Source organism: Staurois parvus, unplaced genomic scaffold (genome assembly GCF_062004578.1).
Source record: "Staurois parvus isolate SC_StPar_1 unplaced genomic scaffold, SC_StPar_1.0 ptg000862l, whole genome shotgun sequence".
Taxonomy (NCBI): Eukaryota; Metazoa; Chordata; class Amphibia; order Anura; family Ranidae; genus Staurois; species Staurois parvus.
Genome location: NW_028318658.1, coordinates 164,571 through 188,681, shown reverse-complemented (window position 1 = coordinate 188,681; position 24,111 = coordinate 164,571). Strand labels below are relative to the sequence as shown.

At 42.2% G+C, this 24,111-nt stretch overlaps 1 protein-coding gene across 1 annotated transcript in view; it reads left to right on the top strand.

Moving 5' to 3' along the window:
* LOC149443256 (prolactin-releasing peptide receptor-like) overlaps positions 1-23,901 on the top strand; it is a 143,187-nt gene extending 119,286 nt beyond the window's left edge. Inside the window, exon 2 of the mRNA XM_089655707.1 lies at positions 20,985-23,901. Coding sequence (XP_089511833.1) covers positions 21,018-22,109 — 1,092 coding nt within the window. The 5' untranslated portion in view covers positions 20,985-21,017 and the 3' untranslated portion in view covers positions 22,110-23,901. The remainder of the gene's footprint in view (positions 1-20,984) is intronic.
* The last annotated feature ends 210 nt before the right edge of the window (positions 23,902-24,111 follow it).

Sequence of the window (24,111 nt, the reverse complement as noted above, 5' to 3'; positions counted from 1 at the left end):
CCCTAAGTAACAATTATCTGGCACTCAGTAACAATTCTGTCTGTCCCTGAGTAACAATTCTGTGGCCCTAATAACGTTTCTGTGGCCCTAAGTAACAATTCTCTGGCACTCAGTAACAATTCTGTCTGTCCCTGAGTTACAATTCTGTGGCCCTAATAACGTTTCTGTGGCCCTAAGTAACAATTCTCTGGCACTCAGTAACAATTCTGTCTGTCCCTGAGTATGAATTCTGTGGCCCTAACTAGCGTTTCTTTGTCCCTAAGTAACGATTCTGTGGCCCTAATTAACAATTCTGTGTCCCTGAGTAATAGTTCTCTGTCCCTAAGTATCGTTTCTCTGTCCCCAAGTATCGTTTCTGTGGCCCTAACTCTGTCCCTGTCCCTAATACAGAGCGGTCTGCCTCTGTTCAATGACTGCAGGCAAATGAAGAATTCCAAAATGGCCGCTATTTATAGCTCGACCATTACACAGTGCTAGCTGGCTGGCTGCTGATTGGCTGATGCGATCACATGTCGTTGAGGAATGCATTATGGGTCAGTGCGCCTTGTCTGCGCGCCTTCCCAGACATCCCCGCTCCGTCGCCGCACATGTCAGCCGCCATTTTCGGAAAAATTTCGATTCGCGCGTCCGAATTAGGCTATCGAAATTTTTCCGATATTCGACTCGAATTCCACTTCGGCTACTTCGATTCGCTCATCTCTAGTGATATACACGGTGGATAATTAGCAGCAAATATATCTGAATAACTGGGAGTGAGATTAATACCTAAATAGGATATCCGGTCTGTAGACCAGCGGAATGGAAAGGAACTGCGGAGAGATGCACTTAGGGAATCAGGAATATTAACCGGCATAACTACCGATTTGGTAAAATTAACAGTAAGACCTGACGTTATAGCAAAATCATTCAGTATGACACATAAATTAGGCAATGAAGTCAACGGGTTAGTAAGAAAAAGCATAACATCATCAGCATACATGCTCATTTTAAATTGTGAGACTAACAATGGTTAGCCTGAAATATCCGGGTGTGATCTGATCGCTACTGCCAAGGGTTCCAACACCAGTGCAAATAAAAGGGGTGAAAGGGGACAGCCCTGACGGGTACCTCTACCCAATGTGAAAAAGTCTGGATTGCAGCCAGGGAGCCGTATTCTTGTCTTCGGAGAGTCATATAAGGCGTGTATACCGGCTAAAAATTCGTTATTAAAGCCCATTTTTCGTAGCAAGGAAAACATATAGGGCCAAAGAACACTGTCAAAGGCCTTGTTTATATCCAGACTCATCAGTAAGACCTCTTTAGAATGTAAATTAGCATCTTGAATAACGTTGAGCGTGAGGCGAATATTATCAGTGATAAATCTGTCTGGGATAAATCCAGATTGGTCCGGAGAGACCAAAGAGGAGATAATAGGGGCCAACCTGTCCGCCAAGATGCGGCTAAATATTTTCAGATCATTATTCATTACTGAGATTGGTCTATAATTTTGTGGTAAGCTGTGATCTTTCTGTGGTTTGGGTATTAAAGACATGTTAGCCAACAGCATCTCCTCCGGGAACCTACCCCCCTGCAAAACATCATTAAATAAAGTTATCAGATAGGGAGCCAAAGTAGAGGCAAAATGTTTGTAATAACTAGCAGTGAACCCATCTGGACCTGGCGCAGTAGAGCTTTTCAGGGCGCTAATTGCACGAGTTATCTCCTCCAGAGTGCAAGGGGCATTAAGAGAAGCAACTTGAGAAGGTGTGAGAGCAGGGAGGGGTATAGAATCCAGCCACGAGGCTGCAGGTGAAACAGAGTCCGACCGTGGAGGGGCTAATAGGTTAGAATAAAAGTTTTCAAAAATGCCCAAAACCTCCTGAGGCAGAGATGAAATAGCACCCGAGTTAGTACGCAATTTATAAATATGTGGGGGGCGCATGGAATGGGCACTACATTTTGACGCTTTATAAGTAATGTTGAAAATCGTTTCCCAGGGGTGTGGGCCTGTCGGGAGTAATAAGGTCTTTTCCCAATTAATCAAGGATGAAGTAGATGTTGTGAATTGCGCTACTGTTAGAAGTGTATAAAAAGTAGATATTCCTTTTTTCGGATATATGGACCTATTTAGGAATTGATGTGCAGTAGCCGGGATTTCTATTTTGAGTGGTATGTTTGTTTTACAAAGAGAGTGGATTATTCGCATATAGGTGAATTGGTCTTTATCAAGGAGATGAAATTTCTTTTGGAGAGTCTGAAATGAGTCTGGGTTTTGGGTGCTGAAAAGGTCTTGGATATATTGTATACCCAGCATTTTCCATGAGGCCAAGTTCAAGTGTGGGGATACGAAATGTAAGGATGAAAGCGGAGTAAGGATGTGAAGATTGTCCTTGTGAGAGCAAGTAAAGGTCAAAAAGTCGTGCCACGCTAACAAAGAAGCTTGCACGCATGGGTGTGTATGTAAAGGTTTATGCCACTTTACACAAGGCACAAATAAGGCATCTGTCAGTGAGCCTGGTGTGTGCATGGAAGCCTCTATGACAGTCCAAGTTTTATCTGGAGACGGGTGCCACCAGAAGAAAAGCTGGTCTAACAGTACGGCTTGATAGTACGATTTTATATGCGGGAGACCTGCTCCACCTCTGGTAGGTGGACGTATTAAGAGGTTTGTGGTGCATCTAGGGCGTTTGGAGTTCCATATGAAATTATTCAGGATTTTTTGGAGTTTGGAAAAGAAGGTGGAGGTGACTGGAATAGGTAGAGTGCGAAAAATATATAATATTTTGGGCAGTATGCATATTTTTATAGTTGCTATTCTGCCTAGTATTGAAAGGGTATTTGTGTGAAAGCTTTTGAGCTCTTGTGGGATTGTGTCAAGTAATGGTTTGAAGTTAGTTGTATAGAGTTGGCTGAGTTTGGCAGTTAGCTTGATCCCCAAATAGGGTATGTTATATTTTTCCCATTTAAAAGGGAACCGTTTAGTAAGTAGTTTCTGGGTTGCAGCGGGTGTATAGAGGTTTAGAATAGAAGATTTGGGTTCCTTGAGTTTATAGTATGAGACTGCTGTGTAAGCGTGGATATGTGTGCGAATTGCTGTAAGCGATTTGTTGGGGTTTGTAATCATTAGGATAATGTCATCCGCAAAGAGGCTAATTTTATGTTCACTCTTAAGAAAATTGACTCCAGTGAAATTTGGATCATTTCTGAGATTGGATGCTAGTGGTTCAATAAGTAACGCAAAAATTATGGGCGAAAGAGGGCATCCTTGTCTGGTGCCATTCGATATTGGGAAAGGTTGTGAAAGCGTGCCATTTCTAAGTACTCTAGCAGAAGGTTTGGAGTATAGGGAAAGAATCGCTGACAATAACCAGTCTGTTATTCCGTATTTCTGTAGTGTATGTGTCATAAATTGCCAATGGATTCGATCAAATGCCTTTCCCGCGTCAAGCGAAAGTAGGAGTGATGGTTGTTTGTCAGATTCAAGGTGGTGAAGTAGTGATAGAATTCGTCGAGTCGCGTCGGGAGCCTGTCTCCCAGGGATGAATCCCACTTGGTCAGGATGGATTAAGGTAGGAAGGTATGGGAGTAATCGTTGAGCTATTATCTTGGCATATATTTTTAGGTCTGTATTAAGTAAAGAGATCGGTCTATAATTCTGGACTAACTGGGGGTCTTTTCCTCGTTTCGGGATAGTGGTAATTATGGATTGTAGCATATCAGAGGGAAATTCTCTATTAGAAGCTACATGGTTACAAAGGGCGGAGAGATGTGTCTTAAGGTTGGGTGCGAACGATTTGTAATATTCATTAGTAAAACTGTCGTTTCCTGGTGATTTGTTCACGGGTAGACCGTTTATAATTTTCTCAATCTCTGCAGGTGAAATCGGTACCGAGAGGGAGTCTAATTGGGAAGAGGAGAGTCGAGGAAGAGCTGTGTGACTTAGAAAATTTTTGATGGAGGGATTCGTTGGTTGTATCGTATCTGGGTCATCCTTTATGTTATATAAAGTTTGGTAGTAGCATGCAAATGCGTTAGCTATGTCTTGTAGGTTCGACATTGGGGTTCTCGACTCTGGATGTTGGACTATAGAGATTTTATTTTTAAGTCTTTTTTGTTTGATGGTTTTGGCGAGAAGGGAGTTTGTTTTATTGCCAAGTGCATAGAATTGTGTTTTTGTTTTTTGAAGGTTCGTGTCATAGGAGTGTAGTAAAATGGCACGTAATTTATTTCTATCTCTATTTAGGGCCGCGGATGAGGAAGGATTCGGATTCTGTTTGTTAATTTCTTCGTTTGCATGTATAGAGGCCAATAATTGGTCTATTGGTTGGGATCTCTGTTTTTTAATACGGGAATTTAGTTGTATGAGGATACCTCTCATGTAGGCTTTGTATGTTAGCCAGAGCGTGGTGATAGAGATATCTGGGGTGGCATTAGTTTCAAAAAAGAGATTATGGGCATCCATTATATACTTCTGGTTTTCTGGTGATTTCAAGAGTGCGGAATTAAGTCTCCATATGGGTGGTATTGCTGACCGTTGGCTGTCATCTAGGGAAATGCTGATCGGGGCATGGTCAGACCAGGTTATAATACCAATCTTGGAGGATGACACGTGTTGCAGTGTCCATTTATCAGTGATGAACATATCGATTCTTGAGTACGAAAGGTGTGGTGGTGAAAAATATGTGTAGTCTCTTTCAGAGCCATGCTGGCATCTCCAGATGTCGTATAGGTCGTAGTCATGTAAAACGTGGTTGAGGTCGAGGTTGGCAGTTTTTTTGCTGGAGGATGAGTCCATATGAGAATTATTGAGAACGTTAAGGTCCCCCCCCAATAATGAGTCTCCCTTGTTTGTGCTTGGAGACGAGGTTGAAGAGTTTGCGAAAAAATCTTAGTTGCTTGCTGTTTGGACCATATATATTCACCAGGGTATAGGTAATGTCGTTAATTTGGCATATCAATATAATATATCTCCCTTGCGGGTCGACTATGGAAGAGGTGTAATTAAATGCTAGAGAGTCATTAACGGCAATAATTACTCCGTTTTTCTTCTTAGTATTATTCGCCATATATAGTTGAGAGAAGCTGTGAAGATAAAGTTTAGGGGTCTTTTCCGTAGTGAAGTGGGATTCTTGTATAAAGAGTAAGTCAGTTCTAGATTTCCGAATTTCTCTAGATAGCATCGATCTCTTGAAGGGGGAGTTGAGGCCTCGGACGTTAAGTGAAGTGATCTTGATCATTGGACCTATTTCCTAGGTATAGAACTAGTTGGGTTGTTGTTTGGTAGATTATTTCAAGTTGTGTGTTCTTAGTATGTATTCGGTGGCGCCATGAGAGAGGGGAGATGGGAGAGGGAGAAACAACAGTAAAAAAAAATTTGCAGATAACGAAAGTAACCATTGTAGCTTTGATTGCTACTTCAAAAAGGGGGGTCGAGTCTGATGAAAACTTGAAAAACAGAAAACATGGAATTTAGGCCGAGTGCCAGCAGTTGTAGGGCCTGTAGATGGCCTCCGGGGGGAAGATGTAATAGAATATAGGTGCAGCATGTGCCTTTGCGCCCTTCAGGTCGCCTCCATATTTTGAATGGAACTGGGCGTGTTTTCCCGCAAATCAGAGGGCAAAATTCTCCAAGCTTTAAGGAGGTCCAGGCTGGCCTCCAGACTCCTGACAGTATAGGTTCTACCTTGGTTCCGTACTAGTAGTTTAGTGGGGAAGCCCCATTGGTAGGCAATGCCATGATTTCTTAAGGCTTTAGTGATTGATATCATTTTTTTCCTGTTTGAGAGTGTGGCTTTGGATAGGTCAGCGTATAAGCATAGATTCGCATGAGACTGTGGGAGTGGTGGCGGGTTTCTAGCCGCTAACATAATTTTCTCCTTGATATGATAGAAGTGTATGTGGATAAGCACGTCTCTAGGTACAGAAGCCGATAGAAATGAGGGCTTAGGAAGTCGATGCGCTCGGTCGATCGTGGCCTCTACTTCGGAGAGTGCTGGTATTAGTAATTTGAGGAAGTGCTGTAGATACGGCAGCAGTGTCTCATTGGTAATTGTTTCGGGGATCCCTCTGATTTTTATATTATTACGGCGTGATCTATCTTCCAAGTTGGCTAATTTTAGTTGAATTTGTTCGATATCGGACGCATGATCCGCATGGGCATCAATCAAATCATTGTGTGCCGCCACTATGTCTCCCATGTTGGTTTCAATATGGCGAATTCTACGATCTTGCTGCTGCACTAGGGTGGTAATCTGATTAAGAGGTGCAGATATATCATTGTGCAGGGTTTGCCGCAAGGACGCAAGCATGTGTTTCATGCTTATCTCGGAGAGTGGTTGATCGGACGCAGGGAATGCGTCTATGGTAGGCATGGCCATATGAGGTAACTGATGCGGAAGGTTTGGGGCCTGTATTATATTATCAGTGTCACAGTCCAGTCGTGGCCTAGATTTGGCCGGGCTTCTGGTCGTGGGAGATAAGGGAGGTGACAACTCACCAGGATCCCCAGGATAAAGCTGTTGCTGCAGCCTAGGATCTGCACTCTGGGCTCTGTAGTCCTCCTCAGAAGGGCTGCTGCCTCCCTGTGTCCCTGCATTGCTGGCGCCATCTTGGTTTCCCGGCATGACGGCCGGGAAGAAATTAGTAAGCTTCCCTGATTGCCCCGAGCTCTTTTTCCTGCGGGGCATGTCTAGTGGGCTGCGGGCACACTGCGGCTGTCAGAGTGTGCTATTTATTTCCCCCGGAGTCGGTATGTGCCGCGTTGTTGCTGGCGGGTGGACGGAGCCGACACTACTGCACGTCCATCCCCGAGCCGGCCGCGCATGCGCCCCTGGATTGTAGTTTTTATCTGTTGCTCTGGTGTGTTGTTCTGCTTGTATTGGTTGTCCTTTTTCTTTCAGGTGGTGCTGTGTGTCTGGTGTGGATCCTGGGTCATTCCTATGTGTTTTGGGGGGCCAGGCGGGCTGATGTGCGGCCTAATGGCAGACAGCTGGGGTTGTCTAGGCAGTCAGCCTGTGTCCGCTGGATTGGCGTGCCGGGTATGTTGTGGGGTCGAGTGCTCCCTGAGGTGCAGCATTTTGCTTGCTTGGTCAGGCCACCGGATGTTCTTTTGCTCCATGCGGGCGGCAACGATTTGGGGGTTAGGTCCATGCGGGAACTGGTGCAGGATGTCAAGTTGGATTTTCTTTGGTTGCGCAGGGAATTTCCGGATATGGTGGTTGTGTGGTCTGACATGGTTGCCCGCACTTCTTGGCGTTTGGCGCAATTGGTAGAGCGGCTTATCAAGGCCCGTATAAAAGTCAACAAGGAGGTGGGGAACTTCTTTAGTCGCAATGGGGGGGCTGGTGGTCCAGCATGTGAAGTTGGAGGTTGATACTTGGCAGTATCTTCGGAGCGATGGGGTTCACTTGAACGCTGTAGGGACTGACTTATGGTCCTTGGGTCTACACTGAGTTAGACAAAAGTGCTGTCCATTGCTTGGTGGATAATATTCTGGACCAGGGGCGGACTGACCATTTAGAAACTCGGGTACTGCCCGAGGGCCTGGGGTCAGTAGGGGGCCACATGAGATGCCCCGGTACCTTTTTCATAGGCTTTTTTGAGTTTGGGCAAGGACACAGAGGCCCCATGATCTCCTATTGCCCAGGGGCCCCATGAGTTGTCAGCCCGCCCCGGTCTGGACTGGCTTAGCCTACCTTCCTCAACATTCTATGTAGGATAAGTGGATGGATAATGCAATGTTCTTTATAGTGTAAAAACTACAGTGATTAGAAGCATGGTATGTTCTCAATTGTTTCTGTCGCAAGTGCACTAATACGGCTACAATCACCTAGAAGCATGGAAAAAAAACATGTACCGAACAAAATTTCACTTTAATTTAATTTTGTAAAGATGCCATCATTTGTATATCCTCTGAGGACCAGCAGCATTCACTGTCATCACTGACATGATGTGACAAAAGCTCTGTATATCACCATTTCAAACATAATTGCTTATCTTATAACTGATTATGCTACCACCCTAGCAGGCTCAGCTATAACCTGTCTTTATTCTTCCAGGAACCATAACATATAGTAATTGAATGTTTGCATGTAGACAGACAAGCTAATCAAAGAAATGCTAAAAAATATAGAAAACAGATAATTGTGAACAATTTGCTTGATTGACTTATTGAGCACTCAATTTTCAGCTACTGTAATTGTTTTAAATTTACAGAAGGATTCTACATACTGAACAGAAAGTATGAATGGAGCACAATAAGGCTGTCACCTTATAGTGCTGGATTTCTGGATTGAATTTGATTAGGATTTCCCTCCAAATGTCAGTTTTTTCACACAATCCAAATATACATATGAATAGATTTATTGGCTTCCACTTGAAATAGTCCTACTATTCATCTTTTTCACACATGAAGAGAGATATATAGATACAAAAAACATTTACATTTTTGGCTGTAACATGACAAAATGTGGAAAATTTCAAAACGTATGAATACTTTTCAAGGCACTATATATATATATATATATATATACAGTATATATATATATATATATTGTGGGAACTTACTTCAAATGGTAGAGCATTTTTTAAAGCACACAGCAACTCGCTTTCTTTTTTAAGGCCTTTTTAGTCCACTTTTATTTAAAGAAAAAGTTTGATAAAGCTTCCCACGCAGGGGTATCCACCATCAAACAAATATTCAGCCTCCTGGCTTGTACACACAATTTTCCTCTGACCTTCCACTTCAGGCTTACGTCCGTCTCCTGCAGACTCTTTCAAAAATATGGCTCTCGCACACAGCTGACCACTAGCACACAGCTAGCCTGGCTTCCACCTCTCCTTGGTGAAGCCCTCCTGACTCCAAGGCAGAGACCTCTTGTCTGCCGGGGTGGAACCCTCCTGACTCCTGTCTGCCAGGGTGGAGCCCTCCTGACTCCTGTCTGCCAGGGTGGAGCCCTCCTGACTCCTGTCTGCCGGGAGCCCAGAGTCATGGGTTAGGCCTCTATGAAAAGGCCTGCACACACATGTGCAATCAGTGTCCTGGCCATTCCCAAAACCTGGTCCCAGGATTGCAGATTTCTTCCCTCCCAAATTGCTTTGAAATCTCCAGGTTCCAGGTCCCAAATTGGACCTTACAAACAAATGAGGAAAGTGAAAAGCTACTTTCCTCTGTATTAAACACTTACCCTGGAGCCCCTCAACCTGCCTTGTTGGGAATCCCGGGTGAAATAACCTTTCAACATCGTGACAGATCGCCACACTGTCACAATATATATATATATATATATATATATATATATATATAACGTCCAGTTTATACCATCTGGGTTATATACAGTACACAGCTTTATATACAAAATGTAGCTCAAAACATGTTCCATTTCAGTTTTATGACATACTAAACTCAAAGACCACGCTATCCCCTACAATTAGGATTATTTATTAAAGCAGCTTATACCAAGTAAATATCTCACTAGTAATGCCATAAAATTATACCTCACCAACTCGAGTGTGTGCATTGTATATTAGCATAATTTTTTGCATACACGTGAGTTGGTTAGCATGTAGTTATTTGTGGAGAGTGCTGCACTTTTATGTTGAATAATGTAATAAAGTTCTATGAAATAAATATTACCTTGAAAGCATATGACACAGTTGGTGGAATGAATGTCTAGCTTGATGAAAATCAAGAGTGGATGATAAATTTGAAAGGCTACAATTTAGCAAGTCTTGAGAAGAGGGAAAGGCCTTAAAAAAATACATATACTTTGGCACAGGGCTTTTTTTCTCAAAAAATAGGTGCAGGAACTCCCCCCGCCTGAGTCTTGTCTCTACCATTTAAACACATCTGCGCACCGTCCTGTCAGGGAGCGAGAAGCCAGACACACAAGAAGGTGCAATTAAAGTTAGGTTTATAAATATAAAAATAAGACAAGAGTCTATGCAAGTCCAACAGCGGAAATTGTAGCCAAAGCCGGGGTCAAGAGCCAGGAAGAATCGTCGCCAAAGCCGGGATCAGGAGCCAGGAAGAATCGTCGCCAGAGCTGGGATCAGGAGCCAGGAAGAATGGTCGCCAGAGCTGGGGTCAGAAGCCAGGAGGAGTCTTAGCCGAAGCCGAGTCGGTATCCAGGAAAGCAATGAGTAGCTAAACAGGAGCTTGCTGTTGTGCAACAGACAGGACACGAATGCAATGGACAGCCACAAACAGCAGACTTGTATGTGATAAGCCGCCACCTCCTGGGGGAGGAGCCACAGAGGGCTGAAAGCATAAAGGATCCCACAATGCTTTTCAGACACCTAAGATGGATGCCAGCACATGGAGCAGCACAAGGTCTGAGGAAAGGTAGGACCTTGACACGTCCCTTGTTTCCACCCCCTACCCACCTCCCAGTACCCCTCCTTTTGGAGAATGCAGAGCTAAATAATTTGCATGGGATTTGTTTAGGATAACAAGAATAATAGATCCCCTGCAGACAGCAACAGTAGACCCCTCCCCAGCAACCATAGATTCCTCCAGAAACAATGGACCCCAAAAAACAAAATATCAACCCAGTAAAAAAAAAAGGTAAAGTAAAAAAACCTCCTGCATCAGAGGATCCCCCCAGCCTCCCCCGACTATACTTATCTGAGACAGTTCTTGATCCAGCAATGTGCACAAGAGCAGCGTCTCTCTCTGCTTTCTTTCCTTTCTCACTGGGCAAATTGATAGCATTGATAGCATGTAGCCATTAGCTTCCACTGCTGTTAATCACATTCAGTGATAAGGCAGTGGGGGGCGGGGGGGAGCAGTTTTCTATTGGCACTAACTGAATTGGAGGAGCCAGGAGCACTGGCTGGGGATCAGGGGCGGACTGGTAACTCATGGGTCCCGTGGGCAATAGGGGATCATGGGGCCCCTGTGTCTTTGTCCACACTCCAACCACACCTAAAAAAGCCTATGAAAGGTACCAGGGGCATCTCATGGGGCCCCCTACTGATCCTGGGCCCTCGGGCAGTGTCCGAGCCCTGGAATGGACAGTCCACCCTTGCTGAGGATCAGTGAAGAGGAGGACAGAGCAGGTAAACAGAGCTCAACAGAGCAGGTAAGTATAACATGTTCTTATTTAAATAAAAAAAAATCAAAGTTTTAGAATCACTTTAAATAACTGGGCCGTGTTTGAAGCAATATATACTGTGTGTGTATATATATATATATATATATATATATATATAAAATCTTGCTTTATATGTGTATATATACAGTATATACACACACCTATCAGCAATAACATTATGACAACTGACAGGTGAAGTAAATAACATTGATTACCTCCTTACAATAGCATCTGAAACTAGGTGGGATATACTAAGCAGAAAAATTGGGTACATGTAAGAATTTCAGTGACTTTTACAAGGGCCAAATTGTAATGGTTAGAAGACTGGGTCAGAGCAACTCCAAAACTGCAGATTTTGTGGCATGTTCCCGCCTGCAGTGGCCAGGACCTACCAAATATGGTCCAAGGAAGGAAACCCAATAAACTACTGACAGTGTCATGGGCGGCCAATGCTCTTTGAGGCACATGGAAAGCGAAGGCTGGACCTTGTAGTCCAATCCAATAGAATCCACTGTGGCTCAAATTGCTGAAAAAGGTGTCAGAACATACAGTGTATCTCATTTTGCTGTGTTTGGGGATGTGTAGCCACAGACCAGTCATGTGCCAATGCAGACCTGTGTCCACAGCCAAAAGTGCCTACAATGGGCACATGAGCATCAGGAATGAACCATGGGATAAATGGAAGAAGGTGTCTTTAAGCTGTTTACTTGGCCTTCAAATTCTCCAGATCTCAGTCCAATTGCACATCTGTGGGATGTGCTGAAAAAACAAATCTGATCCATGGAGGCCCCGTTTCGCAACTTACAGGACTTAAAATATCTGCTATCGTGCCATATACCAAAGCATACCTTTAGAGGTCTAGTGGCTTCCATATCTCGACAGGTCAATGCTGCTTTGGTGGCAAAAGGGGGACCAACTCAGTATTAATTGGGTAGCCCTGCTATGGAGGGTAGTCATTATGTTATGGCTAATTGCTGGGCTTTTTTTCAACTGGACGTGGTGGAATGGCATTCTTCCACCTCTAGAAGCCCTCTCATCTCTAGGCTGTCACTTAACACAGAAAAAGATAGAGGAAGTTTGCTATACTACTCGATTCCTCCACCGGCTTTTGTGTGTTATAGGGTTTTGGCTCTGTGCTACACTGCTACACGGATCTGACATGTGCCTCTGCACAGATGAGACTGAACAATAGGCTGAGAAAAAACTCTCCTAATAGAACAGAGTCAGCTGCACCATTCTAATGCAACTGTGCCATGGAGGGAATGGGGGGAGGGAGGGGGCGACTGTGCAGAGAGACAGCTGTAGAGAACTTGTGGGTGTTCTGTGGAGATGGGAGCTGGGTGTGTGTGTGTGTGTGTGGGGGGGGGGGGTGTAGATTGTGCAAAGTGAGAGCTGTGGGCTGGGGGATTTGTACAGAGTTAAGAGACATGTGGGGGAAGGTGGGGGTGCAGAGGTGAAAGATGGGAGGTTGCAGAGAGTTGTGGATTGGGGTGAGCTGTAGATAGGTGTGCAGAAGTGAAATGTGGAGAGGGGAGAGATAATCTGTGGATGGGGGTGCAGTGGTGATGTTTTGACGAGGGTAATAAAGTAAGCTGTGGATGGGGGGGCACATGCTAAGGTAAATAAGGGGGGTTGGGCTGTGGGGGGTATGGCTGTGGAAGGGGAAGGAGTTGAGCTGTGGATGGGGGGGAGTGAGCTGTGGATGGGGGGGCGGAGGGTGACCTGTGTAAGGGAGGGAGAGTGTGAACTGTGGATGAGGGGACAAGGTGACCTCTGGAAGGGAGGGAGAGAGTGAGCTGTAGACAGGAAGGGAGAGAGGGCGAGCTGTGGATGGGGGGGGGGGAAGGGGAGCTGAGGATTGGGTGGGGAGGTGAGCTGTGGATGGGGGGTGACCTATGGACAGGGGGGAAGAGGGTAACCTGTGGATGGGGGGGGGGTGAGTTGTGGACAAGAGGGGAGAGAAGGAAAGCTCTGGATGGTGGGGAGTTGAGCTGTGGACAAGGGAGGAGAAGGGGAGCTTTGGACAAGAGGAGAGTATGAGCTGTGGACAAGAGGAGAGTGTGAGCTGTGGACAAGAGGAGAGTGTGAGTTGTGGACAAGAGGAGAGTGTGAGTTGTGGACAAGAGGAGAGTGTGAGCTGTGGACAAGAGGAGAGTGTGAGCTGTGGACAAGAGGAGAGTGTGAGCTGTGGACAAGAGGAGAGTGTGAGCTGTGGACAAGAGGAGAGTGTGAGCTGTGGACAAGAGGAGAGTGTGAGTTGTGGACAAGAGGAGAGTGTGAGTTGTGGACAAGAGGAGAGTGTGAGCTGTGGACAAGAGGAGAGTGTGAGCTGTGGACAAGAGGAGAGTGTGAGCTGTGGACAAGAGGAGAGTGTGAGCTGTGGACAGGGATGCTGTTTTTTTTTTCTGCACATTTTGTGATACACACTCCTCAGCGCTGAGCAATGCGCACTCCTGTGTGTTATGCACTCCTATGTCCAGTACTCTGAGTGTTATACTTTCCCAAACCTTGTATTGTGTGTGAAACTCAGTTATGACCCTTGGCCACACCCTTTATTTGGCATTACTTTAGTTCTTTTTCCCGAGGAATGGCAAGATTGGGGTTTGGGGTGCAATATTGGGGGTGGGGCTATATATATATAGCTCCATGGTATATCATGGGATTAAAGAAATCAAATCTGAATGGAAATATCTTAGATATTAGCAACTGCTTAAGACCAGTAACCAATAACAACCAAATAGACTTCAGCACAGTGAATTATGGTTGATTGATGCCACACTTTAGAATAAGAGCTCCCTGTTGAATATGGATGTATATTTTATTTTCTTAGAGTATATTTTAACCACTTGCTGCCCGCCCACTGTAACTATAATGCGGGTGGACAGGAGAAGCAGGCTTGACCACGTACATGTCCATCATCAAGCCTTCTCTGGTTTAGGAGCGCACTGCAAGCCTGATGGGGTGAGCAGTGTGCCCCTTCTGTCACAACTATAGGCAAGCTGTTTATGAATGGGAAACCCATTTATGACAGCTATTGCTTATACAGTGATCATCACTGTATAACCAATAGCAGTGTAAAAAAAAAATCTCTGATCAAGCCCCACAGTAGTAAAATGTCTGTATGCTCCCACTGTGCTATTCTGATGTCAGGATGTTAAAAAAAGTTGTAAAAAAAAAAAGTTAAAAAAATTGAATACAACTTATTTATTTATTTATTTATTTTACATACTGTCACCAGTCAGTGTCCCTGATCACTGCCACACCAGTTATATGATGATGCTGTAATACACTGGTGAAAGTCCAAAAAAATTTAAAAAAATAATTAAATGTCTTAATTTTCCCCACATTTTTAAAAAAAACTACAACTTCAAAAAGCACTCCATGCCTCTTACTAATGACATCAGAGTGTCTACTTTCCAAAAAGGGGTCATTTGGGGATGTTTGCATTGAATGTCCTGGCGTTTTAAGGTCCTCAATAAATGAGGCTGTCAGTACACCAGGATTGATCAATTTTCAAATATACATACCATAGCGTGTAGACTCTTTAACTTTCACACTAACCAATTAAAGTTCACTTATTGGGATTTTTCTTTTTACCAAAGACATGTACCAGAAAATATTTTGGCCTAAATTTATAAAGAAATGTGATATTTTGATTTTTTACATAGTTACATAGTTAGTCTGGCTGAAAAAAGACAAAAATCTATCCAGTTCAACCATTAAAAAAAAAAAGTTATAATTCTATACCCACAGTTGATCCAGAGGAAGGCAAAAAATCCCAGCAAAGTATGATCCAATTTGCTTCTGCAGGGAAAAGAAAATTCCTTTATTTATTGGATATGTTTTAACAGAAAGTAGAAATGATAATTGTTTCAGAATTTTCAGGCTTTTTAGTTTATACACTGATCAAAAAAATTTAAGGAACACTTTGAAAACACATCAGATCTCAATGGGGAAAAAAATATCATGCTGGATATCTATACTGATATGGACTGAGTACTGTGTTAGGACCGTAAGGATGCCCCATCGTTTTATGAAAATTATCAACCTACAGAGATCTGAATTCAAAGACACCCTAAAAATCAAAGTGAAAAAATGATGCAGTAGGCTAGTCCATTTTGCTGAAATTTCATTGCAGCAGCTCAAAATGGTACTCAGTAGTTTGTATGGCCCCCAAATGCTTGTATGCATGCCTGACAATGTCGGGGCATGCTCCTAATGAGATGATGGATGGTGTCCTGGGGTATTTCCTCCCAGATCTGGACCAGGGTATCACTGTCACAGTCTGAGGTGCAACCTGGCGGCGTCGGATGCACTGAAACATGATATCCCAAAGGTGTTCTATTTGATTTAGGTCAGGTGAGCATGGGGGCCATTCAATGGTATCAACTCTTTCATCCTCCAGGAACTGCCTGCATACTCTCACCGCATAAGGCATTATCGTGCACCAGGAGGAACCCAGGACCCACTGCACTCATGTAGGGTCTGACAATGGGTCCAAGGATTTCATCCCGATACCTAATGGCAGTCAGGGTGTCATTGTCTAGCCTGTAGAGGTCTGTTCATCCCTTCATGGATATGCCTCCCCAGACCATCACTGACCCACCACTAAAATGGTCATGCTGAATGATGTTACAGGCAGCATAACATTATCCATGGCTTCTCCAGACCCTTTCATGTCTGTCACATGTGCTCAAGGTTAACCTACGCTCATCTGTGAAAAGCACAGGGTGCCAGTGGCAGACCTGCCAATTCTGGTGTTCAATGGCAACTGCCAGTCAAGCTCTATGGTGCCGGGCAGTGAGCACAGGGCCCACTAGAGGACGTCGGGACCCCAGGTCACCTTCATGAAGTCTGTTTCTGATTGTTTGGTCAGAGACATTCATACCAGTGGCCTGCTGGAGGTAATTGTTTAGGACTCTGGCAGTGCTCATCCTGTTCCTCCTCGCACAAAGGAGCAGATACCAGTCCTGCTGATGGGTTAAGGACCTTCTACGGCCCTGTCTAACTCTCATAGAGTAACTGTCTGTCTCCTGGAATCTCCTCCATGCTCTTGAGACTGTGCTGGGAGACACAGCAAACCTCCTGGCAATGGCACATATTGATCTGCCATCCTGGAGGAGTTGGACTGCCTGTGCAACCTCTGTAGGGTCCAGGTATTGCCTCATGTTACCAGTAGTGACACTGACTCTAGCCATATGCAAAAGTAGTGAAAAACAGTCAGAAAAGATGAGTAGGGAAAAAAAGTCAATGGCCTCCACCTGTAAAACCATTCCTGTTTTGGGGGCGTCTCATTGTTGCCCATCTAGTGGACCTGTTGTTAATTTCATTAACACCAAAGCAGTTGAAACTGATTAACAACCCATCTGCTACCTAACTGACCAGATCAATATCCCAGGAGCTTAATTATAAGAAGGCCTGGATTCTTTCCTAGATACACAAAATATAACTGGAAACTAACATTTGTAGGTAAAGCTGATCCAGGGAATATCCGATTGCCTCTCGGGGGATCAGGAAGGAATTTTTTTCCCAGCAGGAGAAAATTGGATCATGCTTTTCTTTTTTTTTTTGCCTTCCTCTGGATCAACTGTGGGTATAGGATTATAACTTTTTTTTAATGTTTGAACTGGATGGACCTTTGTCTTTTTTCAGCCAGACTAACTATGTAACTATGTAACTATGTACTTGACTAGATGCTATACTCTGTTTAAAAAGTGTTCTTTTAATTTGTTTGAGCAGTGTGTACTAAAAAATAAAAAACCCAGTGGTGATAACATACCACCAAGAGAAATCTCTATTTGTGTGAAAAAAATAATAAAAATTTCATTTGGGTACAGTGTTGCATGACATGTGCAATTGCCAGTCTAAATAGCGCAGTGCTGAATAGCAAACAAAATGCCCTGGTCGTGAAGGTGGTAAAACCTTCCGGGGGTCAAGTGGTTAAACTAGAACTGCTAATGCTGTACCATTATTAAGAAAGATAAAACCGTATAGAGAAAGAATATACCACACTAAACCAGACTTCTTTTGTTTCTAAATTATTTTTAAGTATTCAGAGATACTGTAGTATAAAAATAAGCAGTATAAAAAAAATTATAGAAAACAATCTAATAACAGATAATCAGCATCAATTTGTAAAAAGGTATGTTGTTTGTAACTAACTGGATCAATTTTTGTGAAAAGTCCATTTCTTTGTTGCAAGTAATATTAATGTCCTATATTTGGATTTGCTTAAGCATTTGATAGCATTCCTCATAATAGCCTGATACAGAAGCTAAGCATGCAAGGTCTAGGGGGGAATGTTAAAGAACTGATTAATAGGCAGAAGAGGAAGGAGAGTTGTAAAAGGTTATAAGCACAGTTCTTTTCAATACAATAATGATATGGTGAATGACATGGGAAGCACTATTCCTAGAATTACTAAAACTCAGCAATGACATATTATAAAAGAATAATAACCTTAAAGTCAGTAAAATGGTAACCTAGACATATAGCTAGTTGGATTGAAAAAGAAATATGTTTAATGAGTTCAACCAAAAAAACAAAAAAAAAAAAGGAAAAACACTTCATTCTCATAACCCTAAATCCACAGCTGATCCAGAGAAAGGCAAAAATAAATCTTATGAAGCATGATCTAATCTACTCCCCAGGGTAAAAAATAATTCCCTAATTTTATTGTGTGCAATTTTAGTCCTTATAAATGTATTGCTACTCCTGAGGGAGCAGTATGGTAATTTAGGTTCTCTGTTTTGCGCCTCGACTCTGAGAATAACCTCATCCCCTCTGGAACACCGGGTTGAGTGAAAGTTACTGCATGCACTTATAGGAACAAGTGTGGATACCTTTAACTCAACTGTGAATTAGTATCAGGAAATAGATACAAGACTGTTTAGTGATAATTGAACTCAATGTATTGCTATGGGCTAGAATAATTGGTGGTTTGAGCATACAGGAGCATACATAAGGCAGGTTCAGACAGTCAGCTAGATAGTATAAATACTATGCCAAGGTAACTTGAAAATAGTTTTGCATCACTAGAATGGAATTAACTCATAAATCAACAAAGTCAACAATAAACATTGCATTTAAGTATTAACTTCAATTTGAATAATAATATTATAACTAGTCTGGAGTGCACTCTAGGAGGATGGCTAGAGTATGGTACAATGTCCCCTAAGAGGCGCCATTTAAGCTGGCCACAGACAGATTAAAATTCAGCTGGTTCAGCAGGAGCTGGATGAATTTCGATCCATTTATTGGCAGGCTGGTTGTACTGAAGTCGACCAACCTCTCGGGTTTTTTTCATATGATCACTGCCACTTGCTAAAGCTGGTAGCATTGATCATTGTATTCTGATGGTAGGGAAACTTCCCACTTTCACAGTACAATAGCGCACCAGGAGAGACTCAGAGAATGTGGATGGGGGAATTGGGCTATTTTCTTTCCTTCAATCTGTGGTAGAAAGGAAGAAAATTGCTTTATGTTGGACCAGCCTTAGCATAGGCAATAAGTAAAGGTCTGTGTGTACGAGCTGTAAAGGGGCAATATTCATCCCTAACTCTTCAGTGTTGGAGCCCAACTGTACTGTTGGTGCACATGAGAATAGTCCTAGCTGAACCTGCAGGCAGAAAGAAGACTACTAGATGGCTTTATGGTCAGTTCCTAATGGACTCTCTCTCTCTCTCTAGCAGCAGACAGTGAATTCCCACAACAGCAGCTCACCAATCCGTTCATACAAAAGAAATTAGCCCACTCTCTGCTCTGCATCCTGGTGACTCTGGCTGCTGGCACTACCAAACTCAACACTCTAGATCCTGCTCAGGCCAACAACATTCAGCAGTGATGGTGCACAATGGACAGTGATATACGCTCTCCAGTCTCCCTCACAGCAAAAGGAAGTTGTGTTCTGTACAGTTAGAGAAAATTCAGTAGTCAGTTATATTTTATGCATTTAGAAAGAAACCCATTTTTTAAAAGAAATACAAAATACATTTTTATTTTCAAAGAGTTCTTTTGTATTAAAAAATGTAAGGTTATGCTGCAAGGCTGCCGTGGTAGCATTGTCTCCCACTCCAAATAAAATACAGTTGGGCTAATCAGAGCTAAAGAACAACCTGGATATACTGGTTAAGAGGAATAATGCCAGAAATTTGCAATTCCAAGTGGAAGCTACAGAAGCAAAGAAAATAGAATTTATACTAAAGCCAATAAAGGCAATATACTGTATGTGACACTAGTATAGCATTGTCTGTGGAGAAATCACATTGTAAAGGCACATCTGCAGAAAAGGCATCCATTTTTGGGCATCACATAAATTAACTTATCATAAAGTTAGAAAAACAAGGAATGTTCACTTTGGGAAACCAGCATAAAAATCCTCCCTCCCACACTATGGGCTTACTATTCTCAGGGGATCTCTTAAACAGACTCCCTATACTAGTGATGACAGTTGCAAAAATAAAAATGCTTTTTTTAAGAGGAGTTAAGAGTAAAACTAGAACCCCCATCAGCTTTGTATTGCTATATGTGTCACTGTTTCAGATTTTCAATGACACAGAAAATGAAAGAGAATTTCTTTAATGGAGCTGTGAAGAGCATTAGGGTTCTAAAAGAAGTGAATTAGTGTTGCGCTACTCATACAAGTGTGAAAATAACATATGAATAAAACATGAATAAAGTGCAGACAATAACAAATATTAATAAAGGCAGCACAGGTGATGATGGCCACCGGGGAGAGCAGAGGCTGGGTCATGTTCTTTGTGGTTTCATAGCTGGTGAGGAGTCTAAATATATGGGGAGCTTATCAGATGAAGAAGTCCTGTTCACAATGACCTCCATTCTGAGACAGTTGACAGACTAAGGCTAGGTTGACAGTGTTGCACTGCTGTATCTGGTGATAGAGGTCTGTGGCCATATCTGGAGCATGCCTGTGAGTGTTTGCCAGCATCATCGGAGAGTTCCCCTTTTTCTTTCATTGCTATCAAGGACCATCTATTTGGGATCATCGTTTGAGGTCTCTTTATGCTTTATGACTTCTTGGGGGTTGCATTTTGAAGGTGAGCGCGCACGCTAGCCGGTGGAGGATTATTTATATATATACTGTATATTCATCACTGGATGTCTCACGACATCTGTTGAAGATTCATTATGTTCCCGTTTTTTTTCTGGGACTTTTATTATCATTTTATGGGACTTATTCACTTTATCACATTACTCATTCATGCACTTATTCATGTTTTTTGCATATGTTATTTTCACACTTGGATGAGGGTCATATGTGCATTCATTTATTTGTGTTATATTGTTCATGCACTGAGTAGCGCAGCACTAATTCACTTCTTTTTGTTTTCACTATTTTGGAATATAGTTAGGTGTCTGCGGCCACTTGGGGGTCATTGCAGTTAGGTTGGTAGCGCAGGGGGACTGTTCTTATATGTTTCATTATGGTTCTAACCCTTCTCCAGTCTATCCAAAATGTTTAATAAAAAAGTTTGGATTCACTTTTTTTTTATTTACAAGACTGTTTAAATATCAGTGTAGGATGGAGTTGGTATTATAGTAAGTATACTGTGCAATACTTGCCTGCATGTTGCAACTACAAACTCAATAATGCAAAAAAGAAGTGGATAATATTCTTATAATTAATACCATAAAGACGTTTTTCTGACAGAGTTTGCAGAAGTTACCCCAGGGTTTCTTTTTGTATTCCTCTGAACCAAAGCAGGAGGAATTTTAGGAGGCCTAGCTTGATGCACAAGAGTCAACTAAGTAAGCCTTGAAACTACATAGCATAAAGTGTTTCTTTTTTATGTATTGAACTTTATTAAAAGTTTTACTACTAGAGCAATAGTGGAAAAATTAGATCTCCAAGTAGGAAAATGTACCAATATAATTTTAATTTTTTTGTTTCAGAAATGCCGCAGCACTTTGAAAAGAGTCGCCGAGATGTCAGACAAATCATTTAATGAGTCCTTGAAGAATGTATCACAAGTGTTCTCTGGTCTGGATTTGCTCTTCGATTTAAAGCCCCTCTTCGTTCCTCTATATGCCATACTCGTAACCGTGGCTTGCTTAGGCAACAGCGTTTTAATCCTTCTTATTGCTTTCACTGAAAAGCTTCACAACACCACAAATTTTCTCATTGGAAACCTGGCAGCAGCAGACCTGGTCATGTGTATTTTCTGTGTCCCACTGACTGCCTCCTATGCATTTGAACTCCATGGATGGTTGTTTGGGGAATTTATGTGCCACTTTGTCACATTAATGCAAGCTGCAACTGTATTTGTGTCTGTGTTATCTCTGACCGCCATTGCAGTAGATCGCTATGTTGTAGTTGTCTACCCTATTCGAAGAAGAATAGGATGTAAATCATGTGCTTATATTGTCACTGCACTCTGGATGATCTCTATTGGAATTTCCTTACCAACATCTATGCATACTCATTATCTTGACCTAAAAGATGTTGGCCACGACATGATCATTTGTGAGGAAATCTGGAAACACCAAGAAAAACAGAGGCTCCTTTATTCATGTACAATGCTGCTGCTGACATATATGCTTCCACTATCTGCTGTCACTGTCTCTTACTGCGCTATTGCCTATCATCTCAAGAGGAGGAATGTTCCAGGGGCTGCAAGCCACAACCAAGATAAATGGACTAAAAAAAAACAGAAGACCTTCCGAATGCTCATCATTTCAGTCATGGCTTTTGCCATATGCTGGCTGCCTCTACAGGTAGTCAACCTCATCCGGGATGTTGATGAAGAGTTTACCATCCTAGATAAGGTCTACATCAATGTCATACAGGTGACCTGCCATCTTATTGCCATGAGTTCTGCATGCTACAACCCCTTCATCTATGCCTCACTGCATGACAAATTCCGTTTTCACATTAGAAATTACTTTAACCATCATAAGAAGAGAGCTAGCACCATGTCAAGCAAGAACTCTAGGCTCAATACCTGTTCTACACTGGCTGATGTTCCCATTGTCCTATCAGAGAAAATTACATTTCAGCGAAGATTCTCTTTTAACTAGTGGCTTTTAGTGCTTATTTAAAGTCAAGTGAGCATCACCTTGTGGAGTAAAATGTGCTGCTTATAATGTGAAGTGGATCATATCTGCTGCTTAAATCCAATATATGTGCAGATCACCATATCTTATCATACTTCTAAATGGTGTACAATCATTCAAACTCTAACTTCTCAAACTCAGTCCAACAGGGTCAAGGAAAACAATCAAGGATTCTAAATAGACATTGCTCCATAAAAAAACAATTAAACTCAGGGACCTAAATGCATAGATTATAACACTCCCAGAGACTGAGTTTTCATAGATTTCATGTTAATAGTGTTATATATTGTGTTTGTGGGTAATTTTATATCTAATTTCTTGAATGATTTAATGGGTTGGTTTTCCAGGAACATTTAATGTAAACACTTGAACCTAAAAATGTGAAAGATGCTAAAGCAATGTTTGCTTACATGTTTATTGATGAATCAGGAAGAAACTGTATATGCTTAAATTCTCTCTGCTGGTTATGTACAGTGATATCACTCCATCTGTGCCCATTTATGTATAAGAATGTGTTTTATATGAAACTCAGAGAAATGTTCCACTTCATAGACAGTGGGGAAAAGCAGACAACATAACCTGTAACTTTAATGGTAGACCCACCTACCTACCTGTTACCTAAGTGACAAATTACTAATGTTATCACATACCCAGAGCTAATAGGTACACTATTTTCAAAAGCGATGGGGAGCTAGGCACTGCCATGGACATTACATTTTTATTGGAATCTGAGTCATATACCTGGATGAGGAGCCAGAGATGATGAGGGTAGCCTCTTGCACATTTCCCATTTGGGCACCAATGAATGTTGGAACAGGCACTGCAATGGCAATAGAAATGCGTAAGCCCCAGGATGCTGCAATTGAAGACTTGACCTTGAGAGCGCTGGAAGCACAGTAAAGAGGGCACCCAGAATAAGGAATATAGCAAGTCCAGTAGAACAGTAAATCACCAAATTCTGAGCTGGATCAAGAAGGTATAGAATTGATAGGCAATATCTTGTCGAAAGTCCAGGATGGGGCCTGTAACAAAGATAGGCACCAAACAGACAGGCAACAATAATCCAGAAACAGGGTCAAACAGGTTCAGGATAAGAAATAACAGGAATTCAAGCTGAAATACTTTTCAGCAAAGATCTCCCACGGAGCCCGGGTTTAAATAGCCCACTCGACACCAGCACCTGTGGTAGATGTGCCCATGCACTTATGTGCGCACAGTGGTGCATGTGTTCATATGTGCATACTCCTGTGAATTGTTTTCTGTTTAATTAGGCCCTTCTGCTTGAAAAAATACAGGTTTATGTGCATGCGCTTCTCATGCCTAATATAATGTTTCTAACAGATGTGTTACAGGATAGTACTATTTTCACGGATAGTGTCAGGGTCATTGTATTATCGCATCATATATTTTATATATGTAACATGTTTTTTAACTTTTACATTTATCTTGGCCTAAATACAGCAGCTGCACCTCAATCTGATTCATTTCAACTTGAAAAAAATATTAGGTAGTTTTGGCTGCAGCATTTGTTTTGTTTTTTGTCGTGTGGTAATGTGCCTAAACTAAGTGGTGAAAGTAGCAGCCACAACTGGTCTAAAAGCTTTGGGAAACTTTAGCATTATAAAAAATAAAGTGCAAATTGGCCGGTAGTATATTTTGTGTGTCTCTCTTCCACAGTACCACTCACTATTGTTTTAGACGTTTAATAAAATATCAAAACAGAGTGCACAAAAACAATTCAAAACCACAACCCCATATTTCCTGTATTCTTAATTATTTCTACAATATTCAAAACATAAATTTCAGGTATGTGTTTGGTAAACTGTGAATAAGGTCAGGACTCTTGAACAGGCAGCAAATAGAAGGGCAAATGACAGTTTTTTTCTTGCAATAAAATGAAAGTGTATAATCTGAGAGAAAAAAGCTATAAAACATTGTTCAGTGATAGGACAGTATGTAAGAAGAT